This window comes from Eleginops maclovinus, chromosome 11, assembly GCF_036324505.1.
Source record: "Eleginops maclovinus isolate JMC-PN-2008 ecotype Puerto Natales chromosome 11, JC_Emac_rtc_rv5, whole genome shotgun sequence".
Lineage (NCBI taxonomy): Eukaryota > Metazoa > Chordata > Actinopteri > Perciformes > Eleginopidae > Eleginops > Eleginops maclovinus.
In genome coordinates, this window is record NC_086359.1 from 4,730,217 (window position 1) to 4,754,252 (window position 24,036).

General features: G+C 39.5%; 4 protein-coding genes across 5 annotated transcripts; 2 read left to right on the forward strand and 2 right to left on the reverse strand.

Moving 5' to 3' along the window:
* Positions 1-1,971: 1,971 nt before the first annotated feature.
* Positions 1,972-8,429, forward strand: LOC134872409 (claudin-15-like). Of its 2 annotated transcripts, none has more exons than XM_063895687.1 (5): positions 1,972-2,192; positions 4,897-5,061; positions 5,997-6,078; positions 6,177-6,287; positions 7,476-8,429. In XM_063895687.1, the coding sequence occupies exons 1-5, from the start codon at positions 1,976-1,978 to the stop codon at positions 7,573-7,575; spliced, it is 675 nt and encodes a 224-aa protein (XP_063751757.1). In that variant the 5' UTR covers positions 1,972-1,975; the 3' UTR covers positions 7,576-8,429. The 2 variants fall into 2 exon arrangements, with proteins under 2 accessions (XP_063751757.1, XP_063751756.1); XM_063895686.1 differs by lacking the exon at positions 1,972-2,192 and adding an exon at positions 3,553-3,970 and having other exon boundaries at positions 7,476-8,418.
* Positions 8,430-9,111: 682 nt separating this feature from the next.
* sat2b (spermidine/spermine N1-acetyltransferase family member 2b) lies at positions 9,112-11,816 on the reverse strand. Its single transcript, XM_063895526.1, has 6 exons — positions 11,619-11,816; positions 11,359-11,410; positions 10,007-10,090; positions 9,742-9,843; positions 9,615-9,655; positions 9,112-9,415 (listed from the first exon to the last, which is right to left on the reverse strand). The coding sequence occupies exons 1-6, from the start codon at positions 11,679-11,681 to the stop codon at positions 9,236-9,238; spliced, it is 522 nt and encodes a 173-aa protein (XP_063751596.1). The 5' UTR covers positions 11,682-11,816; the 3' UTR covers positions 9,112-9,235.
* A 477-nt stretch (positions 11,817-12,293) lies between these two features.
* taf6 (TAF6 RNA polymerase II, TATA box binding protein (TBP)-associated factor) lies at positions 12,294-18,280 on the reverse strand. The gene is made up of 15 exons (XM_063894286.1): positions 18,070-18,280; positions 16,515-16,672; positions 16,292-16,378; positions 16,036-16,189; positions 15,884-15,940; positions 15,673-15,792; positions 15,418-15,539; positions 15,179-15,256; positions 14,987-15,088; positions 14,708-14,890; positions 14,189-14,263; positions 13,985-14,110; positions 13,722-13,895; positions 13,443-13,616; positions 12,294-12,856 (listed from the first exon to the last, which is right to left on the reverse strand). The coding sequence occupies exons 2-15, from the start codon at positions 16,668-16,670 to the stop codon at positions 12,569-12,571; spliced, it is 1,896 nt and encodes a 631-aa protein (XP_063750356.1). The 5' UTR covers positions 16,671-16,672; positions 18,070-18,280; the 3' UTR covers positions 12,294-12,568.
* A 231-nt stretch (positions 18,281-18,511) lies between these two features.
* On the forward strand, positions 18,512-22,495 carry mrps31 (mitochondrial ribosomal protein S31). The gene is made up of 7 exons (XM_063896163.1): positions 18,512-18,708; positions 19,448-19,939; positions 20,214-20,366; positions 20,810-20,956; positions 21,042-21,118; positions 21,633-21,773; positions 21,857-22,495. Exons 1-7 carry the CDS (start codon positions 18,602-18,604, stop codon positions 22,090-22,092), a joined length of 1,353 nt encoding a protein of 450 aa, XP_063752233.1. The 5' UTR covers positions 18,512-18,601; the 3' UTR covers positions 22,093-22,495.
* The last annotated feature ends 1,541 nt before the right edge of the window (positions 22,496-24,036 follow it).

The following is a 24,036-nucleotide window of genomic DNA, read 5'->3' on the forward strand; positions in this document are numbered from 1 at the left end:
TGCTGTACCCATCTCTGCCTCACACACAACACTACAAATTAAATGTTGGCACTTTTAAAACAATCAATGTAACATGTTTAACTTCACCTGCTTATTTTTGGGAACTGTTCTTTGTACACCTGCAAACAATTATGTACTCATATAGCGCCTCATCAGGTCTTTTCGACCCCTCAAAGCGCCTTACATATTATTCATTCACCCGTTCACACCTCATTCATACAGAGCAGAACCACTTGCTTTAGGTAAGCTAACGTTCACACACACTCACACACAGTTGGCCATGGGGTGCAACTCAGGGTTCAGTATCTTGCTAAAGGAAACATCGACAGGTTGAATGCACGGCTTGGGATTGAACCGACAGCCTTCTGGTTGAAAGGCGGCCGCACTCCCCCACAGCCACAGCCAACGTTTTTTCATTTCACATAATGTTGAAACAAGTGAATACAAACATCTCAAAATGTGAAAATAAAACCAAACTAAAAGAGTGAAAATGTAAAAGTTGACTGTAAAGTAAAATGATGTAAACTATCTGACAAATAAGACACTATCGACGGGCTGAATTACATCTAACACAATATAAAAGTGGGATATTATTACATGTGGTGTGCAAACATTTGTGAATTCACCCAATGAAAGCATGCTTAGGATTTTAACACACATCTGAGTGAACTTTCCCTTTCCAGTGAGGAGGTCAGCGGGGACAAAACTAAATAAATCAAGGCAAGGGCAGGGAAATAAAATATTAACAGACAAAAGATTATGATTTAACGCCTGAATGTCTATTCAATATGCTTTAAGTATATGACGGTACTTTGAACTGTGCTTCTGATTACTGGTCGGCAGAACAGAATTCACATTTGATAAGACACAGACTGTAAATGGTGAAGTTTCGCATATAAAAACAGCTTAACACAAACAAAGGGTAAACAAGGGTGAAGTCGCCTTATTTGGTATAGTCATCTTAAAGAAAGGCCGGTGCAAAGATTAAATGTACCCACATCAGTACCTATATGTATATGTATAGGATAGATTTGTGCATGCTTGCATTTATTGCCTAATGCATAGGGTGGAGTTATCCATTATTAGGGTGTGTTAGAACAGTCTGGTGTTTAATCAGCATTGTACTATTTCAACACAGAATTTCATCAGGGCTAAATCTATGCGCTCCAGTGCAAATAATGTATTTACAAAGAGCAATGCATCCTTTGTCCCGCTGCAGACTTGTTAATGCATAACCAGGACTGAAACAGACACTTTCTGCCTCCAGTAAATCCCCCACCAATACCCCAGCTTTCATGTTTGCTCTGCCCTCTATTCAGTATTTTTACAATGGTATTTGCAGATAGAACCTCAAATGACCTCCCCTAAAATCACAAGCTACCTTTTTCTTTTTTTAAAGGGGGATCCAAGCAAGAGGACAAGATGATGGGAGCAACCAAAAAAGGACATCCATACACCTACAATAGCATCACCACTTAATGAGATCATATCATTTAAAGGTTCTCTGATTTATATTTATATTGCAATGTACTACAATGCAAGACTACAGTTCTTCTTAAAACAATGTAAAATAATGAATTGCGATGTTTACCGCCTGGTGAAGAAGATTCAACAGCACGCGATTCAGCAATCAGTGCCAAAGGATCCGCAGATTTAAAGCAGTGATAAACTTTACCTCCACCTCCAATCAAAAGAGAGAGAGGAAAAATATGTATATTTACATCCCTATAGTTCAATTCCAGGCGTGTGAAATGTCATCACTTTTGGGCGGGAATAGCAGACTTATAATGTAGCTACAAGGAACAAATCAATTAGTCCAGGTTTCAGTGCATGAGGGGGGGGGGGGGGGGGGGGAACCCTGAGTCAGTTCTCACACTTCCAAAATGTATATCAGATACAGAAGTTGCGAATAGAGCTCCTCACAGAGGCATTAACTATCAGGTTTGCTAATTATTAATAGACAATTACTTCCAAGATGAAAGAGATCGTCGAGGTTATAGCACTTTTCCTAGGTTTTGCAAGCTGGATATTGATTTACATATCACTGCAAGATCAGTATTGGAAAGAATCCACAACAGATGGCAGCGTCATTACAACCTCCACAATCTACGAGAACCTCTGGATGTCTTGTGCGAGTGACTCAACAGGGATCTATAACTGTCGAGACTTTCCATCTCTTTTCGCTCTTCCAGGTAAGTGAGAAAAATGTTACTTTCTAACAGCTGAGTGTTTGACAGTGTAAGCTCTTGGGAAAGTCCCTTTTTTGGTACAAAAAGAAGAAGAAATGTGTCTTTTAATCGTAGTTAATTATATTTACTTAAGCTTCTATAAATATATTTCACATTATCAATTATCCTTTTTGATGAATCAGCTTTATGTAATAGCTGACTATGCATTTTCAAATCTACGTCATACTTAGAGAAAAATGGCTTTATATACAGGATTGTGCATCATTGCAGAGACTCGTCTTTGTTCGAAAATGTATAGAAGCTATACAAACAGAATCAGAAAGCCCAACCTAACAGACGTGTGGATGGATAACTTATATCCTGCTATACTCCTGGTGCTATCTACAAGAGCAGCTGCAAAATACAACACATTAGCTCTGTAACGTGTGTGGAATAAGAGGGATTTACACCCTTCGATTGTGCTTTATGATTTTATATTTCAATTAAACAAAATAAGGTCATAAACAGTATAACTGTAGACATATATAACAATCCATGTGTAAATAAGACCAGTTTTCAAATAAATTCAGTCAATTCAAGTTGGAAACATTTTCAAACAAATCTTAGTTGATTAAAAAAAGCCCAATAAGTTTTTACATAACAATTTCCCCTTATACAGCACAGCATACCTGACATTTTACAAGAGCGTACCAATGAGTATTGACATTTTACGTGGTAATTGCATATTTTATTTAATGAACAGTGTAGTCAAGCTGTTGTAATTTATTGTGCAATCATTCTTTTTGTGACTGTGTACTCCTATAAAATAATGTAATATTGAACAAAACCACCTGAAATATGTCTTTAAATATGTACATGAAGTCCACTTTGAGTTTTAAACCATTTGAAAAAAGGGTAAAGTCATGTGTGGCCTAAAGACCGCAGAGTCACTTCATCTTCATCTTCATCACTGAGATGATAAAGGCCTGATAACGGGCAAACAACGCTTCATTTGTTCACTAATAATGACGCGTCTCCTGGGCTCAGTTGTCAGACAAGCAAACAGGTTTATCAGCAGGGGAACATCTGTGCCTGGGTGTGTGGGGATCATTGACTGTATATTCACCCCACAGCTCCACTCACCCAGCCATCATCCCTCGGACACAGGGGAAATGTGAGGAGCCAAAACGTGACTTGAATCCCATCAATAACCGTTTGAAATTATTGACACAGTGTTCAAAGGGAACGTCAAAAGGTGACAAATAGCTGCGAGTCTATAGACGTTACTAAGCGCAGGTTTAAAGGTTGGCGAAACTTCACTTGGGTAAACATTTGGAGTCTTTGAATAGGTTCAATAGAGCTGAGAATAAAAGGGGGAATCATAAGTGGGCAATTTGGGATGAATCATTGATTTGTGGATTTTCTGTATCATCTTAGCTCAGGGGGTTGGTGGGAATGGGTCTGGCACACACTGGAGACTTTGAGGCCGACAAATCCACACGTTTGCGCAGGAAGATAACTGGAAATCAACATTTGTATTATTTGGGATAACTCGACATTGGTCGGATAAAGGAAACAAGCGAGTATGAATGCCATAGTTGAAGCTTTGGCCTTCTTCCTGGGGTTTCTGGCCTGGCTGATGGTTGGGATCGCACTTCCAAATCGATACTGGAAGGTCTCTTCAGTGGATGGTAACGTTATCACCACGTCTACCATCTATGAAAACCTATGGATGTCCTGTGCAACTGACTCTACGGGAGTTCACAACTGCCGCGATTTTCCATCTTTGCTCGCACTAAATGGTACGTGGCCAACAAATAAATAGCTTTATTAGCGTCTATTAGTACTTATCTGGTTTTAATGCTAAGCCACCTACTCAAGGAATCAGGATTATGAATCAGGATTGCCACGTAGCAAATGAGCAAGACCTTATAAAGCAGTATAAAAGTCGTGTGGGGACAGCTTTTGTAACAGAGCTCAACAAAAACTATTCATCTCCAATGTGATAAGGTTATGTAAAGTTAAAAACAGAGTTGCTGTTGACATCTTATACCACTGGATCAAACTCACCAGCTGTTCTTATTGTCTGTTGTTTCCCGAGACAGGACCGTAGTGTACCTTTAGGAGTGTTCTACTGTACTGGCTATAATCTGTAGTAAAAATGGATAATATAAGATATAATATAATGAGGGAGAAGATAAGCATGCACAACCCCCGTGAACCCAGACTAATAGACTCATAAAATAATATAAGCTTTGAGAATTTGTGGGACACAATAAAACTACCAGTTAGGAGACCAGGGACACATGAAACTGGTTGTCATGAGCCCTGAGGTAAACATTTAGCATGCTTTTCCAATCACACATACTTCTGTTTGTTGAAACTGGGTGTTGAAAAAGTTGCTGTCATGAATCAGACCCCTCCGAGGAAGCAGGAATTGACTCACTGACAGTCAAGGGACTCAATTTACATCTTCAAACATATTCCATCTTTTGGAATACGCTGGATGTTTGGATGGATTGAAGAACATATTTTTGTTGAGATGTGTTTTGTGTAGTCTTAGCCTGTTCTCATAGGACTAAAGTAACCATACCTGAGCCACTAGGGGGCTTGTTGTGTCAATAAACGTCATCCCTGTGTCTACAACTTGAATTTTTGAACACAATAGGAAAAACTGTGATGTTGATACAAGTCCACACTCTGCTATTTTCTTTATGTTTGCACACAGGGTACATTCAGGCCTCCCGGGCACTCATGATCGCTGCCATTGTGTTTGGGACATTCGGCCTCGTGGCAACTCTCGTAGGAATGAAGTGCTCAAAGATAGGAGGAGAAAACTACGTCCTGAAGGGGAGGATCGCAGCCATTGGAGGAGTCTTCTTTTTATTACAGGGTAAAGACTTATGGATGTGATGACGATGCAACCGAAAACAAAACTTTATTCAGAAGTCTTTTGAAATGTATTTGGGTTATGATGGAAGGTCCCTGATTAATACTTTGAAAAATAAAAGGACACACAAAGCAAAAACACCCCAGAAAGGTAAATCATGTCCGCCACCCAAATCTCTGTGTACAGAAGACAAGCTATCAGCAAATGGCTCACCAGTTCAGAAGGTTATCCAAACCTGCTGATGCACAAAAGGCTGCCAGTAACAAAGGTATTTGGATTGGGAGAATGAGTCCCGCTATGTGAGATATCAAAACGTACGCAGAGAGCGGACACTGGTCGTCCCAGAGTACTTTGTGCAAGTTTAAGTATTTCAAATGTTACAACTCTGTCCATTTTCCATTATCAATAATACTGATATCAAGATATACCTTGTAGACCGTGTATAGTGGATATAAAGCTGACCTCTACCATTGCAGGTTTCTTAATAATTGGATAGAAGGGGTAAATACTTTCTAAGATAGGATAGGATATACTCGTCACATCCTGAGCTCAATCAATAAATCAAGTACTCTGACAAAAGACATTTTAACAGTCCCCTATGATCATTTTGAGTGGCTTCAGTGACTATTGGAGGTGTGACTGCTACCTATTCCATCGGAGAGACTCGGAAACGTCACGCTTGATTGATCAGTTTCATACTTTAAAAAGTCTAGCTTACATTTGCTGGCTCACCAAAGTTATCCACCTTCATGTGAATGGGACTGATATTCGCAGCATGGCTTTCCTGTTAATCGAATCTTAAAATGACTCTCAAACACTTAGAAAGGTGTTGGACCTTGTTCATTTTATCGTAGCTTTTAGCTGTGTGCTTTGTTCTCATCGAGAAATACATCCCGCTTGTCTAAAGTAAACCCTGTTCTGTGTTTTGTTTTGTGAAGGGATTTGCACCATGATTGCCATATCTTGGTATGCAGCCAACATCACTCAGCAGTTCTTTGATCAGTTTTATCCAGGGACAAAGTGAGTCAACACATTCATGCGTCACTGTGTCGTTCAGTTGAAAAAGCGGCTCAATATTCAGGTTTTTTTAAAATGTTTTCACTGTGATTGTGTCACAGGTATGAGATCGGAGAGGGCCTGTATATTGGCTGGTCTTCAGGCACACTTGCCATCTGTGGAGGTGCGTGCCTGTTGTTTGCTTGCAAAGTCAACGATCCGAGCGAAAAAATGTGAGTATGTGTCGAATGTGTGAAGTAGAAATGCTGCATAGTCAGAGGTGGGAACTAACTATGTACATTTAGTCAAATACTTACTTAAGTATAATGTTGAGGTACTTCTACTTCACTTGAGTATTTCCATTGTATGCTACTTTGTACTTCTACTCCACTACAATTCAGAGGTAAATTGTGTACGTTTCCTCCACGACATTTATTTCATCCCTTTAGTTGCTAGGCAGATTTGGATTAATGATGGTAAATATAATCAACCCTTAAATCAGACTTTAGTTCACCTGGAGTAAATCCAGCAGCTACCCTGCAGTATACAAAGCCATTCAAACTAGCTGCACCTTTACCAGCTCTGAGAACACTTTAATGATCAATCATTATAAAACATATCAGAGATATTATTCTGAAATGGACCAATCAGACAATGACTACTTTTACTGTCGCTACTTTAAGTACATTTAGAGGAGAGTACTTTCTACTTTCACTGGAGGAACATTTAGAATACTTTTACTGTGACAGAGTATTCCTACACTCTGGTACTTCTACTTTACTCAAGTACAAGACCTGAGTACTTCTACTTTACTCAAGTACAAGATCTGAGTACTTCTACTTTTACTCAAGAAAAAGATCTGAGTACTTCTACTTTACTCAAGAACAAGATCTGAGTACTTCTACTTTACTCAAGTACAAGATCTGAGTACTTCTACTTTACTCAAGAACAAGATCTGAGTACTTCTACTTTACTCAAGTACAAGATCTGAGTACTTCTACTTTACTCAACTACAAGATCTGAGTACTTCTACTTTTACTCAAGTACAAGATCTGAGTACTTCTACTTTTACTCAAGTACAAGATCTGAGTACTTCTACTTTACTCAAGTACAAGATCTGAGTACTTCTACTTTTACTCAAGTACAAGATCTGAGTACTTCTACTTTACTCAAGTACAAGATCTGAGTACTTCTACTTTTACTCAAGTACAAGATCTGAGTACTTCTACTTTTTGCAAGATCTGAGTACTTCTACTTTTACTCAAGATCTGAGTACTTCTACTTTTACTCAAGAACAAGATCTGAGTACTTCTACTTTTACTCAAGTACAAGATCTGAGTACTTCTACTTTTACTCAAGTACAAGATCTGAGTACTTCTCCCACCTCTGTGCATAGAACTGAAACTTGTCTTGTGTTTTAGACCATATCCATACCAACCGTCCTCCAGAGGACACGTGCTCTCACCTGGAGCGATGACTCAGTCTGCCCCGAGCAACTATGGAAGAAATGCGTATGTCTGAGAGGCGAAGGGAGCTGACCAGAGCAATTCACCAGACAATGACAGTGGAAAACCCTTTTGATAAGACTCAAGATTTCACACAACTGTATCAGGTTAGTTAAAAGCAATAATATTAATACAACATTAAATGTATTCAACTTAATATTATTGCTTTCAAATAACTTCATTGTGGAACTTGTTGACATAATACATTTAATTCAAGTCCACGTTCAGTTTCCTCAATGATCATAATCAATGTTTAGGAGTTTAAAAGCAGCTTTCTTGATTTGATTTGGTTTTATCCAACTTTTTAACGCTACATTTAGCTGAACATGAATTTGTAATATCCAGCTTTATTATAATGATTGCTACAGGAAGACCTGATCCTAAGCTGATAACTATACCATGACAAATCATACCATCTGACAGTAGGGCGTGTACTGTATACTACATAAATATATTCAAGTTTACATAGATTTGTATTTTTTAAACTCCTATTTATCACTATTTAGTAGGACTGTGGATGCACTCAAGTTAGAGATATTTAATCAAGTATAATCCTTTGTGTACCCATGCATCCTCAAACCTGCCTCAGGTTTTCTGGTCAATAATTTGTCTGCAAAAACACCAAGAGCTCAAAAAAACCTGATCTGATTTGAATCCCAGCTTTGAGCCAGAACATTTGAGTAACACAAATGTAAATGTCTTATTTGTACCTTTTTTTTTAGCAGGTGTATGTTGTTAAAGTCATACATTGGGTGATTGTGTGTGTGTTGCTGTGGATTTAAAGTATGTTTTATAGTTTTATACTCAAATATTTTTAGTAGCTGATTGCGTAACAACCATATCAAATGTTCACCGTGATTCCCGACATATTTCATGAAAAGATATTAAAAAAATAAAACGTGTTCACCTGTTTTTGGTTACTGAGCTTGTTTGCAATCATCTGCTTTGACTCCTTTAAACAAAGCAAACACTACTTTAAAGGTAATATTAAAGTCATGACACCGTTAGTTAAATGTGCCACACCTACTGGAGTGGTATGGCGTTACATCTAGGATTGGATTTAAGTGTAATACCAGTGTATTGTCAGTCTTTCAGTTCGTGTGTACAGACAGAGAGATCGAAATCCCAAGGATAAAAAAAATACAAATACATATGTAAAGAAATAAAAAATACATTTACATATCAGTATGTATATGTACATACATACACACCTGGGAAACTGATGAAAACCAACTTCACTGACACTAAATAAAGTAAAGCATCATCTCAGGATCACTCTGTTTAATTTCATCATTAAGAAAACACATGTGGCACTGAAAGGTGACAACGCTGTGAGAGGAAGGAAGGTCAGAGGTGGTTTAATTAAAAGCATATAGATTACACCCAGGTTCTTGTTGAGAGGAAACATGATTATGTTCATGATTTTAAAAAAGGCAGTGAGGTCCCAGGTATACAGTAGTGAAGTCTGATGTTTTACAAACAAACTTAATGCACACAGAATTAGCATTCTTCACTTAAAGGAGACAAAGATTATTCATGACAGCAAAATGAATGAGGGTCAAAGGTACTTTAATACAAAACTGAGTATTTAAAATGACATACCAGGGACCGTGAAGCTTAATTTGGCACCAGTGACGTCCTTTCAGAGCAAGATACATTTTTTCCTCTGCAGACTTTCAATCTTTTGGAGCTTCATTGGCCAAATCGTCCAGGTGTTGTCCGTCAAAACGTATAAAGTGCCATCCTTCGCTGTCTGTGAGGTCCTGAGCCCCTTTGGCAGCGTAGAAGTCTCGCGATGGGGTATTCCAGTCCAACACAGACAACTGCAGCCGCACACACTGCTGCTTCTTCCCCACCTGAGAAAACAGAACAGTCATCTTCCTCTTCATCACAGGCCGACAAACATCCTCGGGGCGCCGTATTAGCTCAACTTGCAGAATGTGTGTCTAAAGTATGAGTCCTTAACACATGTCGTCCCCTCCCTCTCTCCTCTTTCCTGTCACTTTTCAGCCGTACTAATCATGACGAATATATCTTTAAAGAGAGCAGTCTTACCTCAGCCACTTTGCACAGTAAACCCTTTCCAAATCCATTTCCTGTAAAGCAATCAAAACATTTACAAAATGAATGAAACACAAATTGAAAAACTAAGACAGAACTTTCTTGAAAACACATAGTCTACCTCTGAATTCTGGCATCACATACAGGTCCTCCAAATAAACCGTCCGCCCCTTCCATGTACTGTAAGTGTAAAAGTAAAGGGCGTATCCAACTACTGTGAATCCTACAACGGACAAAAAGGAACAAGCTCTTAAAAGACAAGCAGAGAGAGTTACAGAAACATTAACACGCCGATTAAAATATCCTTTAATGATCTGTGCTAGCTGCCGATATGTTTGAAGCATGCTGACAGGGGACGATAACCATGGCTTTGATCAACACTTTACCTTCTGTAGATTTATTCTCCTCAGGAACTTCTGCAACGAGGCATTCAAAGAAGGGATTCTGGCAGAAACCGTCCCGCTCCAATTCTGAAAGTACACAGATAAAAGCACCTTAAAGCCACATGTATACATTAGAAATATTACTAATCATCTGCATTACTGCACATAACAACTCATATACTGTATTCTGAGATGGTATAATGCAGTACTGTACTCTCACAAAACAGGAGGATATAATAACCATAATCATATAATACTGTGATAATATCCATTCTGCATTACAAATCATTTCACTGTTCATACTTTGAGGAGATTTAGCTGATACTATTTCTGTGCTTTATATTATTCTGAATGTGTCAGTGTGCAGAACGAGTACTTTTACCTTTTGTACTTTAATAAAATCACAACTTTGACTTGAAGTGGAGAACTTTAAGGCAACAGTATGTGTACTTGTACTTAACTAAAGGATCTTAGTACTTCTTCCAACACTGGTACAAACAAGTCAGCACTTGTAAAAAATACTGCTCTGCACTAGTGGTCAAAAACTCAACTCTGGTACCTTTTTATTGTACTAGTCATACCTTGTACTGTCCGGCTGCTGTATTTATTAGGAGTAACGCATACAGAAACTCAGCTTGGATGACAAACAATAAGGGAAAAGTGGAAATAATTCACTGCCTTGCACTCTGCCTCCTGATACAGTTACTGATTAGTGCAAACCTATTTCTCTCTGTCACGTTGCAAGTCAAGTCTTGCATTTGTTATTGCATGCTATAATAACTAACGGACACTGTAGCTTTCATTTTAGACGGTGAAGGAAAAGGTATTCAGCTTCTTCACTTGAGTGAAAGTAATAATACCACACTGTTATAATAATTCCGTTTAATTAAAAGTGCTGCATCGTGATTGGAACTCAAGCAAAAGTATTTAAGTACGATTAGAAAGATGTACTAGGAGTAAAAGTACTTGCAGGAAAAACTCAGGAAAATATTGTGTATCATTTAAAAGCAAAACCCTCCCACGGTTTTAGGGACTTAAATATGATGTTGGATGGTTTAATCTATACCCCCCCCCCCCCAAAAAAATCACAATTTAAAAGATGTATTGTGTGTGTCAATATCTGAACAAATTTGGCACCCAGAATGTAGTACAGTAGAAGTATTGCAGTACAAATGAAAATGTGTACTGAGTAAATGTACTTAGTTACTTTCCACCTCAGTGTCACACTTCAACCTGCAAACCCAGTACCACCCATAATACGGTGCAGCTTTTTAACAGACATTTATATCCAAAGCAGGGAAAAACGCAATACCATAATTTGCAGTATCTTCCCAATCAGTTATTAGGAGCATTACCTTCATGGGATATCTTCACTTGGTCGGGCATTTTTTCATAAACCGCCAATTCCTAAGAAAAGGGGAGTTAAAAACCCACACTTTATATGTCAATATGTAGGAGACGAATGGTGTGAATGTATAGGCTCTGTCATTTAACAAATAACCTTAAACGTAGAATCAGCGCTTCAACCTTTATGGTTTCAGCACAACGGTGGAGTCAGGTGTATTACATTAGGCACTGGAAAAGCAGCATGTCAGCTTAACCAGCCGAAGCTCACCATTATCATTCTCGATATTTCTTTGCAGTCTTCTTTTGTTGCAGCTCGTACTTTGAAATGCATCTTTGTTTCTGATTCCTCAACAGTTCACTCGTTATCTTGACTGCACCTCCACCTTGTTCCTCAGAGGGACTTCAAGTGACTACAAAAAGTAACCGCGTTGAGAGTAAAGGAAACTCTGCGCTCTATACCGGAAGTTCCGGCGGGTCAGTCTTCTCCTTCAAAATAAAAGATCAGTCAATTCGTGTACGCCTCTAAAATGTCTTACATCGACATGTTATTCATTTGAATTGGCTACCTAACATAATATTAAGCATAGATGTTTCACACACCACGAATACACTGCAAAGAAAGTGTTAAATGGACTACCATTACATGTCATATAGCGCTCCTCTCTGGGAAATAGCACTATTTATCTACTTGATAAATAAACAGGCTGGTATTCAAGTAATGATAATGATTTATAAGCAGACACATTCTTTGTACCAAGATACCTTATTTCCTTGGTGGAATTTTATGTTAACCACACATAATGGGGAATTATGTCCTTAGTTAAACAAATATGAGGTTATAATAGATTATTTTTCAGTGTTATTGTTACTGTTTTGAAGACATATCTAAGGGTATTTGCTTAAAATGATAACAGAATTATAAAAACACACCAAGATAGAGAAATTCATACAAAATCTGATTTATTTTAGAGTAAAAAAAGAACATGAAATCAATTTGAATATAAGCTGAAACATTACAGATCTCACAGCTGGACCTACGTTTTCATTGGGCATTAACATATTTACAATGTCTAGTCACATTTGCTCTGATCAGTCCAGAGTTCAGATATTCCCCTTCATACCACTCCAGAGTTTACCCCTTTAAGTTCAACCCAAACGAACCTCCTTCTGTGTTCAGCGGCACCAACATGATAAAAACCTCCACTACCTATACGAGTCTCAGTGTGGCGACTGTGTGCTCGCTCCAGGAGACTCCGACCGCTCGAGCTTCATTGCTTCTAAAGGGTTTGAGGAAATCGACGTTGGTAGCACAGAGCTCTTAGCCTCCAAAGAGGAAGAGGCCGACGAGGGCAGAGATACAACAATGTACTTCTGCATAGGTCGTGTACCCGACAGTCCAGGGCCACCGCCAGGCTCCAGTTTGACCAAAGGCTGCAAGGTGGACGTGGCGCTGGGAACAGTGCTGGTGACTGGGGAGGGTGACTGGGAAGAGCTGAGGGTGATTACCTATCGGGAAAACAGAAAGACAGATTTGTGAAGAGTTTTATAGCGAACCATATTATGCTTTTGGGGGTTTTCCGTTTCCTGTAGTGCGTTGTATACGTTTTGGTGCATGTCAATGGTCTGCAAAGGCTCAAATCCCTTTTTGTTGTTTACACTATGTCACACTCGCGCTTCTATTGGCTAGCACTACAACTAATTTCTCATAATAGTTTAAAAGGGAGGGTTGTCTTTAAGCGGTCCAATCACAACAGAGCTGGTGAGCTAACCCATCAGAGCAGACTGGGCTCTGGTTTCAGACAGAGGCTGAAAAGAGGTGCTGCAGCACAGGCAGTATGAGAGAAATACAGAGCTTTCAAACATAAAAGCATGTAATGATGTCACAGTAGAGGCACTAAATACAAATATGAACCTGAAAATGAGCACAACATGTCACATTATTTATTATACAACGTTTAAGGATGCTTCACGTCTACATTTAAGTATTTGCATTTCCATCCGTGCTTTGTTTGCATGCTAATATTGGTTTTTTGCAGATGCTTAAGGTACCCGGAGAAGATTGAGTGTAAAACTCAAATCACAATGAACGTACCTGCTGGCTTGAGGAGGAACCGGCACTGGTTGTCATGACGATGTACTTTGTTGCCGGCGGAGATGGCTGTGATGGGGTCCCTGGTCGAGGGGACATCAGGGTGAGGGAGCTTGGGACCTTAATGATGCTGGGAGTGCGCGACCCACTTTGTGAGACAGTGAGGGTTGGCCGAGGCTGCAGGGAAAGGACGAGTCACTCATAAATGAACGGCCATCAATGAAACGCGTCGCTGGTTTCATTGCCTAAAATGCATGGATGTTTTTACGGCGGTGAATGTACCTGTGTGATTGTTAATGTGGTTCTGTTGACTTGTTGAGCTTGCAGCGCTGCTTGAGTCCTGGCCTTCATGACATGGGAGCAAAGCATGGGTCCAAGGTAACCGTAGTCCGTCCGATACTGCTCCACGCTGTCAGGCTGAGGTCGGATCTTGGCAATAACACTTGCACAGTGTTTCTTTGAAAACAAACAGAACCCGGGTGTGAGTAAAACACTTTGACTCTGATAGACAACGCATTTTATTATTCTTTTAAATGCAGTATTACCAGTAAGAGGCTTTGAACATGGTCGGCTCCTATCTTATCAATATTAGAGACCACCGGTCCTTCCATCACTGCTTTGATGCGAGCACCCTCTACAGTAAGCCGAGGAAGGATCAACGTCTTGATCACCTGCGGGGGACAAAATCAGGAGGTTGGTGCGGATCGGAAAAATGATAAAAGACTCGTGGAAAACAGAATCAGACTCACATCAGGTCCCAGTTCAGCGAGTCCAGCGATGCAGCCGTAACGTGTCGTCCACTGGGTTTTCTCATCCAACCAACTCTGAGGAAACATGACAGCCTGGTTCAGTATGTGAAGGGCTTTAAACTGGGCTAAAAGGTAAAATTCTAGGCTGGAAATATTTTTCTATGTGATCTCCTAAAATATAATGCACTGGGTATTCGATTTAGCATTATTTGGGTCATATTAAAAATATACACCTGCATGTCCTTAATAGAGACCTTCCGCATAATGTTCTGCTTGGAAATTAATCTCGGTCATGTGGATCTCTGATGAGGCTCCCATCATAAACCAGTGGCTGCAGACAGAAGCATCATCCCTTTTGAGGCCTTTTCCTCAGCCTTCAATGAAAATCATTTCTATTTTACGGGATCTGGAACCCTTTCTTTGACTACCTTGGAGTCCCTACACACATTACACAGCCCAAAGGAATACACATCTTTACCTCAATATTTTGAGAGGAAAAAATAAAGCACAATAACCCACCTTAGTAAAAGTCTTGGTAATTCTGGACTGGATGTTGTTGGTCGTTGTGCTGAATGTTTTACAGCTCTGAGCCATGAGGCGAGCGGCAAAGTCTCGCAGAGCCCAGTGGTTGTCCACATCTGGTCGCAAACACAGCTGCTTACTCACAATACACGTGACCACAGCTGGGATGAGCTCATGCAGCTGCAAATACAGATAGAAATATGTAACGTTAGAATGAAAGCATATACTGACATGAACCCCTTTAAATGTAAACAGATTTTTGTTTTCTGCACTTACGTATTTCTCCAAATACAGTGTGGGGTTGTCCATGAGAGCTTTGACCATCCGCATGAGATAGATCAGCAGAGCCAGGTTGTTTTGCACCACATTTACACGAACCTTGAAGGAGAGCATACAGTCAGTACATGCAGCAGAGATACACTTGGTTATTTTATACGAGGGGAATGATGTTTGGGAACAGATGCTTACTCCTTCAGAGATAAATGTGCTGAATCTTGGAAGCATCTGATACAGTCCAGGGTCTGTAGCGATGCTCTGTAAAGCCTCCTGAATGAGACAAGAGGAAACGACAAACAAGGTTTAAAATACCTTTAGGAAACTATTTATAGCCGATTAATAAAACTTCTCTAAGCAAAACAAGAAAAGGTAATAGCTTTGTTACTCAGCATGTATGAAATAAAACATATATACAGAAAGGCAGGACTTACAGCTCTCTTAGCTTCACAGGAGCCAACACACGCTTCTGTGATTTCCTTGTAGTAGAGCTGCTGTTCCACAGAGAGCTCGTGGGTGCTGCGAGGTTTCAACCTTATAAGCCCCTTATCCTTTCCTGAAAGAGACAGAAAAGCAAGAGGATGAAGCAGACAAGCATAACAAGGACGAATTAGGGAGGGAAGAAGGAAGCAGTTTGACGGAAGAACATATGGAAAAGTGGAAAATTGAATATAAGGTAAGATTCTGACCTTTGCCATCAGCAGCGGTTGCCCCCTGGCCCTTGCCTGGAATTGCACCCTCCTCATCCTGACCAGGTTTGACCACTTTGAGCGGCTCCGTCGATTCAACCTTTTGTTGCTCTTTTGGTGCTGAAATGCAGGAAAAAAAAGCCCAGTTTTGAATCTTTCCTCCAGGGTTTTTAAGTGTCTTTTAAGAGAAAATAATCTAAACAAGGATTACCTGGTGGTGGATTCTCTGGAATAGAAGGCTGCACCCCCTCAATGCTTAACCAGTGGGCTGTGAATAAGTAAACAAGTATGGTTATACAAGCTTTCAATAAAAAAACAAAACATTTAATATTTGGGAGCATGTTATACTGATTATATGGATACCTTTGAGCGACACATCTAGTGGAACTCTGGGGAGCGGTGTGTTAATAATGTCACTGAGGTCGACTTCCTTTTCCTCGTAGAAATGAAGCTCTCTTCCACCACCACTTGCAAAGCGAAAAGGGATAAACTCTTGGGACTGGAAACCATACAGCGGCTATAACGAGAGGAATTCGGTTACAGTTAGTTAACACATTATTAAAAATAAAACAGGAAGTAATAAACAGCGGTTTAATCAGTAATAAATGTTCTCCCTTACCTCCACGTTTTTTAGTTTGAGAGCATTATCTATGTCACTGGTGGTTAATTTACGCCTCTTCCCATGATGCATGAATTTGAGCGCATCCTAGGTAGAACAAACAAAGTAAAGAAATCAAACAAAATGTAAAGATATAGCTCATATCTCACGGAGACATTAAATGATGTTATTTCAGAGCAGTTGGCAGACAGAAAAATGTCTGCTTCAATCATCTGGGACGCACCTGTGCAATTTCTTTTATTCTGTAGCTGACTTCTTCACTTAGAGCCGCGCAGCTTTCCTCCTGTAGCTGCCCGACTCCCACAGACTCTGCCATGGCCTTCATGGACTCTGTGGGCACTGTGACCGTGCACTGCTTCGGCCGACGTTCCTCCGCCATGGCTACAAAAAGTTCACAGGTTGGTAAATATCACCCTTCACATAAATACAAAAAACAATCTATTTCAGAGTTCCACTTAGACAGCTGTGTTTTTCAGGTACATTAGAATAGACCACTCCCGATAATAAACACTCAATGGGTGTGAAACCACAAACAGCAGTCACGACATACTAGTTAATGCCTTGATGTAGTTGTGAGCAGAAAATAAAATACAGCCTTTAATTTACCTCTATAGGCACCAGTGTAATGAAGGAGCTGCAGGTGTTTATGGCAGGGATTAGCAACATATGGAGTGGGTGTTTCACTGAAGTGTATGGAAGGTTTACCAAAAGCTAGTTAATGTTGCTTTGTATAAAATCCCTGTTAATGTTTGTCAGGCAATGTGTGAGAAACCCAACACACAAGCAAGAGTTATACAGGACTAATGAGATCAAAAATACAAATTTGTCATAAACTAAGCAGCATTGAGAGATAGATACTTTATTGATCCCAAATTGGGAAATTATTTTTGTTATAGCAGCAATGTGTTCAGGCATCAAGGTCTTTAAAAGCTGGAAAAGGCATGACATTTAAAATAGAATGATGATAAAACCGCAGCAAGTCCATACACATATACTCAGCAGAAAGGACATGAACCACAAACAATACTCACTATAAAATGTTCTAGATAACTATTCTATAAAAAAACAATATCTAACAGTAGCAGAAACATATACAACTACGATAGTATATCAATAACAGCTGAGTTAAGTAGATGTTAAGCAAAATGTTCATGTTTATGGAGAGGGAGAAACTAAAACTATGGAGGAATAAAGCTTCAGTCATGGTGACAAATGAAATCATAAAGCAAAGCTATGCAGGAATGTTTTCAGCGGTCAAGTCATTCGATTTGATAATACAATGGTATTTGTAACATAACTTGAAATTGCAGTTAATGGGACTTTCTGGAGAATAGTTGTCAATATGTTGCACAGACGGAAGGCGCTAATTTCTACAGAAGCTTCCTCTAAGACTTTTCGCGCATCAGTGCCTGCAATGCTGAACAATCTCCGCTTTGATCCAATAGTGTAACTTGTTTACAATGCAACATGAAAATGTGGAGGGGATACATGCATCTGTTAAATGGTTTTATATACTTTATGTGTGTAAACAAACACTGAGCTACACAGAAAGCGGGTAACCACTTTGACGGAATAACAACCAACTAGCTTCATACACCGCTCAAGCTACATACAAAGTATATTCAATCAAACGCTACAAAGGTATGCGAAAAATAAAAACAGTGTTCGTTTTAATCCATTCAAACCAACGCATGGTTCTTTAATATTAACTTTCAATGAGATGGATTTGATAAACGTTAGCTTGCATGCTAACAACTTAGCTTCCGTTGACATTTTACCTGTGTGAAGTTGTCCTCTCCTTTCAGAATTTAAGCAGGAATTTACACGAATAAAACCAGTCAATGTTAAGATTTGCAATAATACTTTTTTCGCAAAGCTAATTTTCCTCGATGAATATCCATCTCTTGGTATAAATGACTAACTAATTCACGAATTGCAGCTGGGACCACCGCTCGTGAATTAGCGCTTATGTTCCAACGCCATTTTGAGTCACGTTCCGGGTATGATCTCGCGAGACTTTAGTTGAGTAAATCACAGACAGAGCATCCGTTTGTTTGAAAAGTAATGTATTACAACTCGATTAAGTCAAATAAATTAAATTTAAAAATCACTAATACTACAATTGAATAATAATAATTATATTACAACTTAATTAAATGCCATATTGCCCTACGAGAGTACCCTCTCTTTGTACAAATGTCCTCCCCGGTATCCGGAACCAATGTTCTTCTCGAGATTACGGGGGTGACCTTATTATGTAGCACCAGAGACAAATGTCAGGAGCGTGGAAGGACATTGCAAGAAGCAATCATGTACAGATTTTTATTCCGGACTGTGTACACGGCCCGAAAGTCTTCTGCCTGTGTATATGAGGCGTGTGTGTTGCCAGCTAAATGTGACAAAGCTGCTGTATTTAGGTGAGTGAGAAGGACATATGATATAATACAGCGTGACTAATGAAGGTCCGCCACAACATACCAGGTCGTTAAGGAGTGCGTTTTTGATAACTTGATAATCATGAGCATTTCCAAATAGATAGAAAATGTGGTGTTCTTTCCCTAAAAGCTAACGTTGAAACTATTAGCTCATTATGCACTGATGCAGTGGCAGGTCGTGTCCAACGTGTATACACATATAATGTATTTAATGGTCATAATAACATTATATTGCACCCTATGTCCCATGTAAGGCATCATATAATTGACAAGAGTACGTGCGTTATGTGCATTAGTCTCATGTGTGTGTGTGTGTCCATGTCCGTATGTATTCATGTTCATTTCTGGGTATCTGTTCCTTAATATGTGTGTGTTCGGAGAAAAGTTATTGTAGGTTTGACTTTTGTTTCACCCAGTGTGTCACCATTTTAAAAAACGTTTTCAGTTTGGGTTTCTATTTCCTTTGGTATGGCATTTCATGAGTTTATTCCTTTTGCAAAATCTAGGGAATATGGTTCCAGTGACCACCTTGATAACCTAACATCTCACTCACTTTACTCAGTATTTCCCTGGGTGAGAACAGGCAGAGTAATTGTAACCTAAGAAGCTGATTTTCTACTAAACTGAATGTTGTGTTGTATTATTATTAACCATACCTGTGTGATTCCTTACAATTCACACCTGTATGATGATTAACTCTGTTTTCTTCTCTTTAATATAGGTTTGCAAATGGAGGTGGACTCAAAGCCCTCAGCACAAGCTCTGTCAGTCTCTGTGAAAAGAAAGACAATGTTGCCTCTTCTACTGAAGATGAGAAAACAGTTGCAGAAAAGGAAGTTGACCCGACAGAAACACCAACTTTGGTGACACAGAAAGCTGAAGATGACAGCACAGTTATGAAAATGGAGGAACAAAGGGAGGAGGAGCCGATGGTGTTGAAGACGGGTGATGAAAGTACGACGCAGCAGGAGGATGTTAAAATTGAACAGGTTGAGGCAACACCACCAGAAGTGAACACTGTTGAAGCTAAGAGTGGGAAAGACAGTCTCCTGGATATTCTTGGAGGCATGAAGGTGGATGTAACCAGTAAGAGGAAGCTGAGAAGCTTGAAACCACGGCAAAGCCATGATTCCACACACCAGTCAAAGCCAGCAGCTATGGAGAGCACCATCAGTATGTTTCAGAAGGCCACAGAGGAGGCTTCATCACAGAGGTGAGAGGGGGTTTGAAAAGCAAAGGCACACTGCCGATTAAAGTAGAAGAAGTAGACAAATATAGAAAAAAGGTAGCAGTTTTCTAGAAAATATAAAATAGAATAGAATTGCTTTATTGATCCCAATTGGGAATTTTTTACGTTGCGCATTTTTCTGCCTTTTCACAACCAACGTTTGATTGTTGGAGCTATTTGTGCTTTCACACTTTGAACTTACTTCACACCCTGATCTTGAAGATATCTGGCTGTGTCTTTCTCCCTCTTGTTTTTTTAGTGAGACACTGGATCCTCAACTGGTTGCAGCTGCGTCTGCAGCCGCCTCCACCCTACCTGACAGCATCCAGGCCGAGTCCGACCTGCTCCGGCAGCTGAGGCAGCACAAAGCCGTCTCTGAGGCGCAGAAGAAAGGGGACATGAACAACCTCGGGTATGTATCCACTATATTAGTGTTCATGGAATGGATCATTAAATGGGCTTGTGGTATTGTTTTGTATATTTTTAGGCAGAAGCAGATTTTATTCTTTCTTTCTTTTTAAAATCAACGCTAAAAAAACGTTATTTTTACTGCTGCATTTCCAAAGGTCAATTAACGATATTTTGTAATTATATTTCTGCTCTTCTTGCAGCAGCCTCTGTTTTTACAGTATCGATTTATCTATTTTAGGAATTTTAAATGTTCCACATAAACTAATATGAAACCTTAACCTTGAATTAGATTGTGGTATTTCTTTTAATATGAATATTGTTGTGAACATTAGGCACTTTCATTATTAAAAAGTCTCAAATGTATTATATATTTTCGTCTTTTCATTCTGTATAATGCAAAACAAAAGGCATCAGTCTAAATGAATCCAACTATGTTTTTCTCAGAGACATCATCGCTCACATGAAAGTAGGAAAGAACCCCGACAGGAGACTGAGCACTCGGCCGGCTAATCAGATCCAGTTTGATGACGACGGTCCAGGATACACTCACGACAGGGGAATCAACACAGAGCTTTACAGTGCTCGAAGAAAGTAAATAACTCCCATCACTTCTTCACCCCGATAGCTTTGAAAATTGAACATGTGCTTAAGATCTGTTTGTTTGTGTTTTTTTTAGGAAGATCTATATGTCAGGGAAAAGGCTTAACATCTTCTCCAGCACTACTGATGAAGATGGAGTTGAATCAACAGTTGGTAATAAGGAATCTATTTGTTGTTGTATTACGACTGTTGTGTATTCATTTCTGCTTACAGTGGCTGATTAATGGGGTTACTGGGTAGGTAAAGGTTTTTCAAAGGAGGGCTCTATAAGTTTTCAGGGGAGGTTCTTGTGAAATAAGTAACACCACGTAGAAGGAGATAGTTAAGAGGAAAAAAAGGAAGTCTTAGGAAATACCTTTTTTTGTAATTGTCTGTTATGACAAACATCAATATTTGGGTATCTTGTCTTAATTATCGAGTGTCTATGGCATCAGAAACAATGATGATCCCATAAGCATCTAGGAATTGGGCAAAACTAAATAATTATATTAAGATGGGGGTTGAGGGGCTTCTTTTTACAAAGCTTTGTCTGAAGGGAGGTGCACAGGATTATATGAAGTCCTTTAGAAATAACTGTTGTACTGAAAACGGTGTTGGTCTGATTTGAGCTGTTGAAATGAACTTCTAAAGGACTTCTGCCCTTAACGCTGATGTGACATTTTCACAGCCCGGCCAACTCTATGGGACGTGGAATTGGCTAATGAGCTGTCTCTGTCCTCCAAACAAACACACCGCAACGGGCTTGAGGAAATGATCGAGTGGACCAAAGAGGGGAGAATGTGGCAGTACCCAGTCAACAACGAAGTTGGTGAGTAACACTTTTCTTTTTTTTGGCGCAATATACAGAGAATGACAGATTGACTCTGACTGCATCTTCTTACTCAATGTTAGGACTTGAGGAGGAAGCCAGCGTCCCGTTCCATGAGCACATCTTCTTAGAGAAGCACTTGCAGGAGGGTTTCCCCCGACAGGGACCGGTGCGTCACTTCATGGAGCTGGTTCTGGCTGGTCTGTCCAAAAACCCTTACCTGACAGTCCAACAGAAGAGGGAACACATTTCCTGGTTCAGAGACTACTTCCACCAGAAAGAGGACGTCCTAAAAGAGGCTGATGTTTACCTCAACTGAGACAGTTGCGTCTGTTTTCAACATTTGTTGAATGGGGACACACAAACGTAAGACCCGTTTACTCAGCGGGGCTTTGCAACTACGATCATCTTCAGTTGGATTTTATTACTTGCCTGTTAGCGTGGCATCAAGTCTGTGTCGTGGTGGCACACATTGTAAATTATGTACTGTCAAAAAGGCTGCGTGTGATTGATTGTACAAAGTATACAGAAAGTATAAAACAGCAAAAGCCCCATGGCCATGGCTTATTTAATTTCCTTCCAGTTACACACATTTACTGCTCCACTGGTGATTTATTGAACCTTTATTTTCATAATCCAATGCTAATGCAGGCGATTTACGGGCTATGATGTGTCAATAGTGTGGTGACAGAACAAAATAAAAACAATTGGGATTTTCTGTACCTCGAATACCGTATTTTTACCAGGAAAAAAATTGCTTCTATCTATTCAGTGGTTGTTGTGATACACACAGGTAGCAAGTGATTATCAAGCTTTTTTATCAAGGCACGCTTGCAGAATCAGGCTGCAAAAAAAACCCAAAAAACCCTGGACTGTTAAGTTGAATAGAGTCCTTCAATTTCAAAGGAAACTGGTGGATGAAAATATTGTTGTACTCTTTTTGTGTGACCGGTCAAACAAACACCTTTGATGGTGTTTTTGCTGGCAGGCTGAAACACAAGTAACTCATGTGCACAACCTAGGACCTCAGCTCGGGTTTACAGTAGGAGCGCAATAAGACCTTGAACCTCGTGCCCTCTGCAGGGGAAGTGCTTTTCAAGTTAAAAAACATGTTAACAATGTACGGCACAGATTCCATCTGGTCTAAAAACACCCTCGATAATCTATTGTCTGAGACCGTGTGGAAAATGAGAGCTTGACAGTTGAGAGTGCCTCGTTTCCACATTTTGTTCACTTTTCCTTAAACACATGATTGGCATGATAAGCGGTTGGCAACACTTCTCTACTTTTAGGTGTATGAAGTTTTAAAAAAGAAGTGTTTTTGTGTGGAAGGATCATTCTAATACACAAATAACCCACTAGATGGCACTGCTGACAGCTTTGGGGACATGTGAGGATAGGATTTATAAACGTTTGACAACAAAGCTGGGATATTTCAAAAGAAAAAGTCTACCCTGTGCAGCACTTTGTCCATACATTATCAAAGAATTAGTTAAGTAAATGCACTGTTTCTTCTGTCAAAATCACAAGTTAATTGCCAAAAACATTATCTAAGGTTTATGAAAACCCTATATTTGTTTGTCTCTCTTCTAAAAATGTTCCATCTGTAGAGAGATGTTCCTATTAAATACCACAGGTAACAAGGTATGCTATTCAGAAGAAATGTCTGTGGGGGTCAATAGGACAACGTTTTGTTAAATCCATCTACTTTAACTCTACAGGGATGCATGTTGCTTTGCCTGTTTGGTGCATTTTCGATTTTATTTTTGATGTCCCCTTTTTTATCAATCCTGGATGTTTTGGTGTAACTTGGCTGTAGAGAAGTATGCATTATCTTGAGAGAACTACATGGCACTTGGCTTGTGGCACTCAAAGAGAAGAAATGCATATAATATGTTTAAACAACTATTGTCTTTCACCAAGCAACTCAAACCAAAGCAGTCTAGGAAGAAAAAAAACGTAACACGGGAACATAAAAATATATAGTTTTGATTTTTAGGCAGAACTATTCCTTTTATTAACTGAGAATATTAACTTTATTTTTGTGTAAATTTGCAGGGTATCATGAGCCTAGTCTAAATAGGTGTATAATGTGGTCTAATTCATAATTTGCCAAGGGAATTATCAACGCTCAAGCGCTTTGTAAAAAAAAAAACATTGTTCCACTTAGCCTACTATTTTTGCAACCAGAGCATTTGAACGCACCTTCTAGTTGTATGGGCAGGATGACGGAGCCTGTGTGTGGTCCTTGAAGGCAGCATCA

Coding starts and splice junctions, on each gene's coding strand:
- LOC134872409 (XM_063895687.1), top strand. CDS start 1,976: ATGAAAGAGATCGTCGAGGTTATAGCACTTTTCCTAGGTTTTGCAAGC. Junction 2,193..4,896: donor ATCTCTTTTCGCTCTTCCAG/GTAAGTGAGAAA, acceptor GTTTGCACACAG/GGTACATTCAGGCCTCCCGG. Junction 5,062..5,996: donor AGTCTTCTTTTTATTACAGG/GTAAAGACTTAT, acceptor TGTTTTGTGAAG/GGATTTGCACCATGATTGCC.
- mrps31 (XM_063896163.1), top strand. CDS start 18,602: ATGTACAGATTTTTATTCCGGACTGTGTACACGGCCCGAAAGTCTTCT. Junction 18,709..19,447: donor GACAAAGCTGCTGTATTTAG/GTGAGTGAGAAG, acceptor TCTTTAATATAG/GTTTGCAAATGGAGGTGGAC. Junction 19,940..20,213: donor GAGGAGGCTTCATCACAGAG/GTGAGAGGGGGT, acceptor TTGTTTTTTTAG/TGAGACACTGGATCCTCAAC.
- sat2b (XM_063895526.1), bottom strand. CDS start 11,681: ATGCATTTCAAAGTACGAGCTGCAACAAAAGAAGACTGCAAAGAAATA. Junction 10,091..11,358: donor AGTGAAGATATCCCATGAAG/GTAATGCTCCTA, acceptor GTGTACTTTCAG/AATTGGAGCGGGACGGTTTC. Junction 9,844..10,006: donor GGAGAATAAATCTACAGAAG/GTAAAGTGTTGA, acceptor TGTCCGTTGTAG/GATTCACAGTAGTTGGATAC.
- taf6 (XM_063894286.1), bottom strand. CDS start 16,670: ATGGCGGAGGAACGTCGGCCGAAGCAGTGCACGGTCACAGTGCCCACA. Junction 14,111..14,188: donor TCGCTGAACTGGGACCTGAT/GTGAGTCTGATT, acceptor TGTCCCCCGCAG/GTGATCAAGACGTTGATCCT. Junction 13,896..13,984: donor ATGTTCAAAGCCTCTTACTG/GTAATACTGCAT, acceptor TTGTTTTCAAAG/AAACACTGTGCAAGTGTTAT.